The sequence below is a fragment of the Acartia tonsa genome, chromosome 11, assembly GCF_053477335.1.
Source record: "Acartia tonsa isolate MP-2025a chromosome 11, ASM5347733v1, whole genome shotgun sequence".
Lineage (NCBI taxonomy): Eukaryota > Metazoa > Arthropoda > Copepoda > Calanoida > Acartiidae > Acartia > Acartia tonsa.
In genome coordinates, this window is record NC_137270.1 from 43,882,315 (window position 1) to 43,895,411 (window position 13,097).

A 13,097-nucleotide genomic window follows, 5' to 3' on the forward strand; every position below is an offset into this window, starting at 1 on the left:
TGGTGATTTGTGATTTAGTTACATTTCTTAAAATAAATCTAGATTTTTAGTTACTTTTTTTTCAATTTTGCTTAGAATGGATTCATGTTTCACATTTTAAAGGTATATATGAACACATATGTTTTTTGATATATTTAAGTTCAAAGTTTTTTAAGTTAAGTTTGATTTTTTCAATTTTACCAGACAGATTTCAAAAAGTTAGGTGTCAAATTAAAGATCTTACTGTTTTTGTTCATAATGACATTTGGCTTCTTTCTTAGTAGTGTGTTAGTACCTTAAAACTGACATATTTTTTTAAAACCTCAATTACTTTAAAGCACTGACTGGCTGTTTTTAAAAAATATCACAATAGTTAGGACACCTTCTTTGCATATGAAATAGAAAGATATTTCTAAACTGATTACCTGTGCTTGTAAACAATCTGTTTTAGTATCTTAAGTCGAAAAAGGTCTGCTTTGTAAGAATGTTTCACATTCTTATAGCTAAAATATATATGATCGATCATAAAAAAACTTACAGACTTTACTAGACTACAAATAAAGGTACTTGTACGAGAAAAAAGATGACCAAAAACAAGCATTAATATTTAGTACTTTGTAATAACAGACAAATTCACAATAATAAAAGGTTTTACGTAATGTTGAAAAAATCCTTTTTCACAGAGTAATGGCTATATATCGAACATATAAAAAACTTACAGACTTTATATTATATATTCTAGTATGGCTTCGAAAACGATAATAATCGCAGGATTATAACCGGTTCTTAGAAATACTGAAAAATCATGTATAGCATCATATCACAGAGAATTTTGTACAAATCTTAAATTTGAAATTATAAGATTAATACCAGTTTTGTTAGCCCGGGTCTTCGACCCATCGGGGCTTTTTAATTTTATATTTTAATAATCGCTGAAATCTGTTTATAATACGATGCGATAAATGACTATTCTTATTTCCTCCTAAAATAAACAAGGATAACAGCATTCATAAAAGCGAAGCTCTGAAATTGAAGTACAAACGAACATTAACATTGGTAGAGTGTCAGAACTAAATAAGCAGATTATTATTGCATAAGTATAAACAAAATTGTAAGTGAATTTGTTGTATAACTGCATAAATACATAATACTATTTAAGGACATACTTACATTTTTAGTACTTAATTATAGAGATGCTTCGCTTATAACATTGTACCTTGTTGTAATCGAAATCAGTATCCCAAAAATCAGATGAATCGGATAATTCTAACATACAAAAATTTGATGTCAAAAAAGTAAAAAATCAACATGTTTAAAATTTACATACAGACATTTTGGTAATGACTATAGAGTTGCTACACTTTCTAAATAGTACCTAACTACTACAGGAATCACCATGCAAAATTTGAAATCGATAGGATAATTCTAACATGTCTAAATTAACGAAAAGGGCTAACCGTAACGGACTGATGGACGGACCGACCCTAATTATAGAAAAGCTTTGCTTTTAAAAATGCAAACTGGACTGTAATTTTATATTGTTAACCAAAGTTCTTAAACACGATCTCCATTTGTCGTATAAAACTTTAGATACTTTGATTGGTTGGTACAAACCTAAATTGTAAAAAACTTTTCCAACCCAAATTTTGGTCTACATGAAAAGGTTGTTGATTGATTATAATGTGGGGGGTGTACGTAAACATATCGTCCAATGGACTTCCAAAGGGGGTGGGGGTAAAGGGGTGATTACCTTCCCAAAACGAATTTAAGGGTAGGTATCCCCAAAAGTTTTTGGAAATTGATTTAGTTTAACCCCCTTCCCCATATAAAATTAACCACCAACCATTTATCCACTTACAAAATAAAAGGTGCTTGCTTACATGTGAAGACCGGAGCACCGAAACCCCCCCCCCCGCTTAGTTTTGACAAAGATAGAGTTTAACTTAAAGTCAAGAAAATAAAACATTATGATAACCCGTTTTACCCCATCCCTTATCCTCTACCCCACTTTTGCTTTCATTACAAAATTCTTCCATCCTAACTTAACAACGCTACTCAATACTGTGGCTCACCAAATTTACACATAAGGTGACGTTAACATGGGAAATACATATAATTAATTATGAAAATAATATATCCAAGTGCGTCTGTCGATAAAAAGAGAAAGACACAATAAATCATTTAGCTCTTTATTTTTAATTTTTTAAGTTTAAAAATATTGTACTCGGCTATTCCTTGGCCGATTTAGGCTTTTAATCATATCCTGGCCGAGACAAATTTAGACCGTTGACTAATCAAAAATCGGTTCAGTTAGAGGGATACCCAACGTCTCAATTTATTGCTACCAAAAGTCTTATAACTACGTTGCAATTATATAAAAACCCGTAAATTGAGTTTAATCAAAGGAGTATACTACACATTTCAATCACGCCCCCATCCCGTGATACAGCGTGGCATTAATTTGTCATCGACCTTGACAAAAATCAAAAATAAGGGGGGGGGGGTAGTTTTTTCACTGTACAACATGCCAGAAAGTTGAGTGAGGTAAATCAAGTAAATCCAGTATACCAGAGGGGCAAAATTAAAACCTTTTACTGGCCCCCCTCCTCCTTATTTTCATTTTCTGTTCAGGGATACATCAATTACTAAAATCAGTCAATAAATAAGGAAATTATGCCCCAAAACATGAATGTCCCTGTAATAAGGTTTCCCCTCTGGTATACTGGATTTTCTTGATTTACCTCACTCAACTTTCTGGCGTGTTGTACAGTGAAAAAACTACCCCCCCCCCCTTATTTTTGATTTTCTTCAAAATTAAGGGGGGGGGGTTAAGTCTTTGCCTTGCTGAGCTTTTTTCCTCCTTGCCCTTTTCCAGACATTAAAAAACTACCCCCCCCCCCCCCTTATTTTTGATTTTTGTCAAAACTAAGCGGGGGGGGGGGGGGGTTTCGGTGCTCCAGTCTACCACATGTAAGCAAGTACCAAATAAAACATTTAAGGGGGGGGGGGGAGCTAAAATACTCATTTAACAAAATATATGCGCGCTACGTATGGGTGCTCTCTACCTTGTTTAGTATCAAATAAATAAGTCTAAGAAAAAGAAGTTCATATTAAAAAAAAAACATTTATTTCTTGTAAGTTAAAATATCACATCAATTTTGAAAATAAAAACAATTTAAGCTCAGAACATTTTCATATCAGAATTTTATAACAATTTAAACATAACACTGATTATATAACAGACAACAATTTTCGAGAAAAAAAAAACAATTTCATTATTCAGGTTCAAGTCAATTATTCGTGAAGGTCATTTAAAAGATAAGAGTAGTTCAAACAGAGGTGACACATTTTGTACGTATTTGTCCCTCATCTGGACTAACTACACACAGCCATGGTCCAGCTGGTGGGTGTACACTCCAGGGTGGCCAGAGTGGCTGTGGCGGTGTAGGTGGTGGTGGTAGTGCTAGAGGTGGTGGTCATCCAGTACAACACGAACTTGCCCTTTCTCTGTCCAGCCTTAGTGGCGCCATTAATGCCAGCACTAAGATCAAAGTCTCTACTCGCCCTAAAAACAAACCAAAATAAATAAGTATTACAGTATTACAGTATTACAGTATCCAAGTTAACAGTGAGGGAGGAACCTTTGGAATGAAAATTATAATTGTTCCTAATAAAGCTTTGTATAAAAAAAAGATGACTTAAACTCTTTATTTCAAAAATAAATTGGATTTATATCAATTTAACATCTAATATATATATTCCCTAAAATACTTGCAAGTTTTGCATTTTGTTCTAGTCATTAGGTCAGCAATAACGAAGTGTTATTAATTTGTTTATTTTTTCAGTGATTATTAATGTATATAATCATTCTTGTTATGATAAGCTGATTACAGTGCCTATAAAAAATGTTGTCATATGTACAAATGATCAATGACTAAATTACCAATGGCAGGCCAGTATAAACTTTTAATTGACCAATGGTAGGCCAGTATGACGTCATTTTAATAGGCACTATAAAAAAAAGCTTCTTTTGATGACTTTACCTGATTGAAGGAAGAAGGAGATCAGTTTGAAGGTCATTGAGAGGATCCTCCAGGATTTGACGCTTTCTCTTGCCAGAACAGGCAGTCAGGGCAGCTGAAATTATACAATCCATCACATATTGTCTTATTATTGGGCAAACAAGAAATTGATCATCTAGACTTTCTATATTTATTGCTTAAAAATTTCTGACAAAAATTATCATTTTGAAACCAGATAATACCATAAAACAAAACTGGAATTAATCTTGAAATTTTATTTATTATCTGGTAAAGGTGTCTATTATGCGATACGATTCATTATTTTTTGGTATGGCCCACAATCGGTTTTAATCCATGGGACATTTTTCTTTTTCGAAGCCATACCCGAAAAAATTCTCAAGCTTTCCAATGTTTTTACAGTGAATTCTATAATAGTTATTTCTCGTATCGTATTATAAACGGCTTTCCGCGGATATAGAATGTACAATTATAAGATTAAAACTAGTTTTTTTAGCCCCGAGGTGCCGGAGGCACCGGCTAAAAAAACTGGTTTTAATCTTATGATTGTACATTTCTATATTCGTAGAAAACTGGATATAATACGATGCTAGACATAGTTTTTTCGTATGGATGAGAACCGGTTCCTATCCACCGGATTCGAATGAATACGAGAATGATCTTTCCAGTATATTGGTTATAAAATCGAACAATATACGATGGATTAGAACCAGTTCCCAGCCATACTGAAAAATCATGTATAGCATCTTATTAGAGCCAATTTTCCGCGAAAATTTAAATGAGAATCATAGAATTAATACCATTCGAGGTTAACATAACTGGATTTAATCATATAATATTCAATTTTAGTATCTGCAAAAAGCTGCCTTTTTTAGGTTAATTATGATGTGAATAAGTAACTTACTTCCAGTGTTGCTGGTATAGCATAGAGAGCTGGTGGTCAGAGTAGAAGTGTAGGTACTGCTGGATACCAGGAACATCTTCGGGTCCCTGCCTGTACAGTTCACTGATGCAACCATCAAACAGACGAAAGCTAAAAATTTCATCATTTTTTTCTGAAACTTGGGAAAATTGTGAAATAAAGATCAAAATAAAGAAAATTTGCCTAAAATATATATTGTTTTAACATGTTTATATAAAATGTCATTGAGTATCACAACTTATAAGATTAAAACTAGTTTTTTTAGCCTCGAGGTGCCGAAGGCATTGGCTAAAAAACTGGTTTTAATCTTATGATTGTACATTTTTATATTCGTAGAAAGCTGGATGTAATACGATGCTAGACATCGTTTTTTCGTATGGATTAGAACCAGTTCCTATCGTCCGGATTCGAATAAATACGAGGAATATTCTAAATCTATAATACAAAGTAGCTTGATGTCTGTCCGTCTGTCTGTCCGTCTGTCCCTTAAGATCTCGGTAACCACTGAACCGATCGGATTCTACTCTTCAGGGTATATACCTATTGGTCCTGTGGTGGTTTTAAGCTATTTTCTTGGGGGTTGGGACACCCCCAACCCCCCCAAAAACAAAAAAAATTCCCTCATTTTTTTTTTTTTTTTTTTTTGTAAGAAATATCCTTGGTCCTTTGTAGAAGATTTCTTTTGTGGAATATTTCCTTTGTAGAAGATTTCCTTGGTCCTTCTTATTATTTTTTTTTTTACAAAATTCACCTTACACTTTTTTTACCATCTCTTGGGGCAAAGCCCCTAGAGGCTAGGGGCGAAGCCGCTAGTATATATATATTTCTTTTGATGAAGGTAGATAAACATTATAAAAGAAAAAATGACCTAAACATAAGATAATCTAACTATTAATATTTCTATATTAAATATCTTTAAAGTGTTAAAAAGTGTTCTAAGAAATAACAATTAGCTATATGATCTAAATCAAAATACTTTAAGTAAAATTTAGTTTACACATATATTAAATGGGATTCATCTATGTATAAATCAATTGTATAAATGTTATCGTATCAAATAACCTAATTCTAACTGATTTGCTTGATTATCAATCATGCAATTTATATTATTATGAAGGGCTTGAATTTCTTGTGGTGTAGATTTCTGCTATTGTGGAAAAAAGGGGGGGGGGGGAGGGTATGCATGCAATTCTTAACGCATAATTGAATTGTAGGCAAGCATATTGTACTTGTAGGATACATGTAGGATATGGGGAAGTATGGTGGATCTTTTCATTGAAGTACAAAAGTGCATTTGCCCCTAGCTTTCCAGTGCAGTGGATGGGGGTGGGGAGACTGAAAAATACGCAAAAAATAGCCTTTACGCCTATAAGTTGTAATGAAATAGCGCGCCTAAGATCATTATGGTTTTTTTTTATGGAATCTCATATATTTATTATGGTTAGCAAGATCCTTCGTTACAAACAAGAAAAAGCTTACTACTGTACATAATAGGATTATATAATCTAGGAATAATGTTCTATTTTCACAGGTAACTGCGATGATTTTGAAAACACGAAATTTTTTATTTCATTTCCGTCATTCTAAATCTATTAGATATATACAAGTTAGTAAGGTTTTTTGTTTGTTTAAGATCTCGGTAACCTCTACCGATTGAGCTGTCTATTTCAGGGAATTATTAGGTAGGTGCGGATTTGTTTGAGTCTTTTTAAGTGTGGAGGTTTGGTTTTAGGCTATTCAATTGTCTTCCCATAGATTTGTAAAAGAATACATCAGAGGTGGACTCTTTTTAAAAATTTGCCCCACTAATCGTTTAGTGGGGCAAAATTGTTTTCGTGAAAAATCCTCCAATATCACATAAAAAATCTACAAAAATTAAATTAAATCTTATGTTAATAACCCTTCTATGATTTTGTTTATTTTTTGTAAATTTTTAATGTAATTTTAGTGGATTTCTCACGAAAACAATTTTGCCCCACTAAGCGATTATTAAGGGAAAACATTTTTAAGAATCCACCTCAGAATAATCAATTTGTACCCAAAATAGTCTAATCATTTAAATTTTCAAACTATTTTTGACTTTTCTAAATCTAAATTTTCCCCGTGTACATTTTTTACACAAATCGTTCACTAAACAACGCATTTTCATTGGTTCTCACGGCTGGCCAATGAGAAAATTTAGCTTGAGTTCAGCGTGAGCGTGCCCTAGAATGACACAGCATTTTTGGCCGCGCTCTAACTCGCGTAAAGCCGTTTTATGACATTGATCTGCGATCGCGCACACGTAATTCCGCCATCCCTTTTAATTCTAATTGAACAAGTCTCTAAATAATCTTCCCCTTTATTATTTGGCACACATGTTCCTTTTATCTCTAGCAAATGTAAAAAACCCTCCCTTTTGTAGGCTAAAAAAAGGTGGTAGCCCCCCCACCCCCCCTTATCTTCGGCAATATTGCTTGGTATTTTTTAAGTTCCCGGCTTGTTGCCTTGTGTCTGCGGTATCTGGCTCTATCACGTAGTTTAGAGTATCATGCGTTGTGCTATGGAAGGTCTCCGCATAATATTCATCATCCATGCTTGCTTCCGCATTTATTACAACATACCAATAGATAGATAAATAGATTGTTTGGGAGAAAAATACAAATTATTTTGATATGCTTCATAGATGATTGCTCCCAAGATTGCTTAATACATAATATTATCAAGGATTACTAATCTTTAACTTTGAAAAATTAAACAAAATTTTTTAATTTTTGTCCTTTTTGAAAGATGCAATTTTGGGTATAACGCTGAGTTTGAGTTGAGAGGTTTCGTGTTTTTTCCTTTATTATTAGTATTTTGGGGTTAAGGATTTAATTCAAAGCTTTATAAAACTTTGGATACCATAATATTCAATTTAAACTTTTGACACAAAGTTTCAATGCAATAAAAAAATGCTCTGACAATAGTAATTTAAAGTTAATTCTATTTGGATATTTTAAAATTTAGAAGTTTCAAAATTCGCACAATTCAATAGAATTCATGAAAACTTATTAAATAAATATATATATTAGCTCATTAAAATGATTTTCATAATAATGATATTAAAGTTATAAAAGTGGTATAAGCTTTACTAACTTATTGGCCTTTTGATAAAATAACTATTTTCTAGTGGGTATTCCAAAGTCAGAATTATTTTATTTTGGTTATTTCCGTAATTAAATCAATTATTTTGAATAAATTTTACATAACAAATATATCATTTCTTCCTATCCATTAAAAAAATCATAAAATGCTTTAAAAGACAATAAACATCATAACCTTATATTTTATTACTTTAGTAAGTACAAGGCAACATTTGTGAAGGCCTCACATAAAGAATACAATGTTAGATAGATAGATATCAAGTTTTTTCCCTCCCCTTTTTCATTTTTAAAAGCGAAGCTTTTCTATAATTAGGGTCGGTCCGTCCGTACGTCCATACGTCCGTCCGTCCGTACATCCGTCCGAGATAGATAGCTTTTATTCGTTAATTTGGGCATGTTAGAATTGTCCTATCGATTTCAAACTTTGCATGATGAGTTTTTTTAGTAGTTAGGTACGATTTAGAAAGCGAAGCAACTCTATAATCATTGCCAGAATGTCCTTACGTCCATTTTAAACATGTTAATTTTTCTACTTTTTTAACAACAAATTTTTATGTGATCTAAATATCCGTTTGATATGATTTTTTTGTATATTGATTCCTGAGACAACAAAGAACAATATTATAAGCGAAGCAACTCTATAATCAAGTCCAAAAATGTATGTATGTCCATAAACATTACCCTGTATCAAGCAGTTTTTCAACAAAATTAACAATTTTGCTTCGACTTTTATATTCTGATTATTCAGTTCAGACACTATACAAGTGTTAATGTCCGTTTGTCCTACCGTTTCAGTGCTTCGCTTTTATGGATGTTGTAATCCTTGTTTTATCAGCAGGATAGATAGATAGGATTCTGGTCCGTTCTTGCTTACCAATCATGCTTTGTCATTCAAGGTCAGCGGATCCAGTTATATTTGTACATACCATATCATGCATGTACTTGCGCACCATATACTAATTCACAGACAAAACAAAATAAAATAAGAGAATCAAGTCCAGTTATAGATATATTTTTTTTATCAAAATTATTATTGTTGTGGTTTCCCTCATACTGTTTTTGGACCATTCTTTGATAAAAAACTTATTTATAATGCTTGTCGTAGGTTAAGTTAAGGTTAGATGAATCCCGCAGGGAAAGAGTCCTACATATTTTGAGCTGTTAAAATATCGTTTGTGGTCTAGATGCAGAAAATCTTACTTATTTTCATTTCGTTCCAAGTTTTCCTAAACTGGATGTGGACAAGAAGTTGATCATTAAGCAGCAAATATAAAAAAGAACAGTAAAATACAAACATTTTGTATCGTGGTGTGAATTAGATTGTTTATTTGTCATTAATTGCGAAGCAATAGACAATCAAATGAAATGAAAAAGGATAGATAGATATTAGGCTATAAAAATTGGAAAGAATTTTAATGAATATAATAGATTTGAAATCTGCATAAAATTTTAAGGATTTTTTATAAAATTCGTTTTTTATATAAATCATTATTTAAAAGCGGAAATTCAATTTAAGTTAATTAATTTTGACCAATAGGATAGGTGGATTAGAGACTACCTGCGCTCTAATTGGTTGAATGATGTACGTCACTTAAGCTTCTCCAATCAGGGCGCAGATAGTTTTCAATCCACCAATCACAGATATCAAAATTATTTAACTTAATTTGTATTTGCGCTTATAGATAAAGAATTATACAAAAAATTAATTTTATAAAAATTCCTTAAAATTTTATGCATATTTCAAATCTATTATATTCATTAAAATTCTTTCCAATTTTTATAGCTTAATAGATATCGTATACTGGGGATTTGCATCTGCTTTTAGTCGCGATTTTTGTTACAAAACCCAGCTTTTTTATGTAATTTTATTGTCACCAATTAGAATTTTTAAAGCCGAAATCCAAACGATTTTATTTAGTTCAATTTAGTTCAGGTTTAGCCAGTTTGTCGAAAAAAGTATGAGCCGTGAGTAAGTCAAGATTCTAGAACAGCCTTATTTATTAAGTATATTCTAACGGATTTTGTGTTGAGTGTTTTTTTTAAATCTGCCATTAAGATACAAGAGAAGACATAGACAGATACACCTATAGTGGAGATATACATACTAGAGTAATCTTCATAGACAGATACACCTATAGTGGAGATAAACATACTAGAGTAATCTTCATAGACAGATACACCTATAGTGGAGATAAACAAACTAGAGTAATCTTCATAGACAGATACACCTATAGTGGAGATATACATACTAGAGTTATCTTCATAATATCTAATTCACTGCTCTGGATAAAAGATCTAACTAGACCTCTATTGATTTTGTCATCCTTGTTTAATTTTGTATACTTCAGATTCTAAGTGGTAAAACTATGAGAAAATTTTTGTATTTTATTTTTTTGTACATCTCTAATCATAATATCTCTTTTACACATATTCATGAAATATCCAGAAATCTTTAGGGATAAGACAATGGCCGATAAATTGATGTACATCCTCAATAATGATTTTAGATAGAATCAAGTTTGAACCAAGATCTAATTGAAAACTCCAAAGTTTAAAGTCATTTAATGAGAGGATGTAATCATAAAACTTTGGATACTGTTAAAATTTACAGGCCAAAGTCCCCTCCTTTCCTGAGCTGGATCTTTAAATCATTTTAGTGGTTAGCAAGATCGGGGTGCGCCGAATTTCAGCCAATCACAGCACGGCATTTCATAAAATGCTGTGCTCTCATTGGTGAAAAGTAGGCTCACCCCGATCTGGCTCACAACTAAAATGATTTAAAGATCCAGCTCTGTAAACTATTACATTAAAAGATATGACTATTCACTGGTTTGCACAAGGGAGAGAGGAGAGGACAATGGCTAATTAATCAACAATCCTCCCCAATAATAATAAACAAAAACGCCAAATATCGCCCATCATATTTTTTGGAAAGAATAATCCAATTGTCTTATCCCTGTATCCCTTGAAGTTTGTTGCCTTGAACTTGGTTCCTGGTTTTTTTTAAACACCTGTATTTAATTGTCCGCCAGGCTGCTAGCCCTGTCCATTCCAGGGATTTTAAGGGAAAAACAAAGGACGGTAAATTGATGTACATCTCCAATGATGATACACAAAATAACCCATTCTGTAGATTAAATTAAGTGGCTGAAATGTTTGGACACTCAACTAAATGAAAAATTGAATAAAAGTTCTAAAAGTTGTAAAGCCAACAAATAAGAAATTTTATTATAAAACTTTGGGTACTAGTAAAAATGTCCCTCCCTGTATCCATTCCCTGCCAGCACACACACACACACGAGTATTTTGCATGCAACCAAATACAATTCATAAGATAATAAATATAGTACATCTAGATCCCTTATTATATTGACAAGAACAGAGTGTAGGAACAATACGGCCATTTTATTGGTTGGAACTTGTATATTTATGGTACAAAATGGCATTTATTTCTTCCCTATTTGTATATAAAAAGGTGAATTTCTTAGGATAAAGCGAAATTTCTGGAAATGATATCGTTCAAAGATTTCATTTTTTGAGACTTTAAAAATTGACAAAAAAAGATATTTTTTAGGCCTTTTCAAAGGGCAGTTTTGAAATCCCGTTATTTCATAAAAAAAATTAAATGCCTAGAGAATGGCTTGGAAGATAAATTTAGGTGTTCTGCATATTTCAACTTAAACACATAAGGCCAAAGATATGATATCCCAAAAATCTTTTGTCAAAGTCTATTCTACACCTAGCGCTGGCGATTTCTATTTTCACAGGTATAAAATGCATGATTTTAGAAAACTGACTGGCGCTAGGTGTAGAGTAGACTTTGACAACAGATTTTTGGGATAATATATCTTTGGCCTTATGTGATTAAATTGAAATATGCAGAAGAGCCTAAAACCTGCACATTGCTGAGATATTGTTAAAACCGCCGTGCTACCGTTATCTGTTGATATTTTACATGCCTGGCGCTAGGTCGCCCATAGAGATAGAGAGCTGAAATTTTGTACATGTATTTCTAGGCTCCTAAAGTAACTTTTTAGGTTAGCAGGAGACTAAAATTCGAAAAAGTGTATTTTTTTTATGAAAAGATCTAATATATATGTATAAATGACTCTGTGTGCCTCCGTTAACAGTATACACAGAGGGAAAAACACAGCAAAATTTTTCGCAGATTTTTAAAATCCATTGAAAAATGTCGGAGGGGGGTAATTTTTACCTTTCCTAACTTAAGGGCCCAAAAAGGGGCGAAGTCGCTAATCTAAACTGCGAACCAAAAAAATAGGCAAATCTAAATTTTCAGAATAGCACCTTTATTATTCATTTTGGATAATTTTACTGTAAATATGAAATGTAGATGCATCTTTTGGTTACAGGTTATATGCATAAATCCCTTTGAAAATTGTTAATTTATCAGGATCAATCTTTAAAAATCGCTTTTTTATTGATTTGTTTTGGATTTGCATATCTTTTTGGTTCACCAGCATTTCCCTCAAATGCTGTTTTTGAGATCTTGTGCTTCATTGGTGCTAATTAATAAAAAAATAATGGTGGAAACTTGTAACTAAAAGATGGATCTACATTTCATATTTACAGTAAAATTATCCAAAATGAATAATAAAGCTGCTATTCTGAAAATTCAGATTTGCCTATTTTTTTGGTTCGCATTTTATAATAAAGTAGCAAATGTATTAATAACTACGAACAGGGGTCTTCTTTTCTCATGGCAAAAGAATATACCTAGCAATAAGAGGTTTTTTAAAACAGCAGTGTGTAAAGTATCAAATTGGCGCATATTTGCAATTATACATGTTGGAACTGTACTATTGTTTTCAAACTTTGCATGACAAGTCCTGTCACAGTAAGGTAGGATTAAAGAAGCGTAGCAACCCTATAATCGTTACAAAGTCCGTACGTCCATTTAGAACATGTTGCTTTTTATACTTTTAAAAAAAAAATTATAAGATATAATTATCCTATTCTTCTGATTTTAGGAATACTGATTCCTCTTGCAACAAAGAACAATGTTATTAGCGA

At 32.2% G+C, this 13,097-nt stretch overlaps 1 protein-coding gene across 1 annotated transcript; it reads right to left on the reverse strand.

The window, feature by feature from the left end:
* Window positions 1-3,089: 3,089 nt before the first annotated feature.
* Window positions 3,090-5,076, reverse strand: LOC145331922 (uncharacterized). Its single transcript, XM_080176798.1, has 3 exons — window positions 4,924-5,076; window positions 4,023-4,116; window positions 3,090-3,544 (listed from the first exon to the last, which is right to left on the reverse strand). Exons 1-3 carry the CDS (start codon window positions 5,066-5,068, stop codon window positions 3,355-3,357), a joined length of 429 nt encoding a protein of 142 aa, XP_080032924.1. The 5' UTR covers window positions 5,069-5,076; the 3' UTR covers window positions 3,090-3,354.
* Between the last annotated feature and the right edge of the window lie 8,021 nt (window positions 5,077-13,097).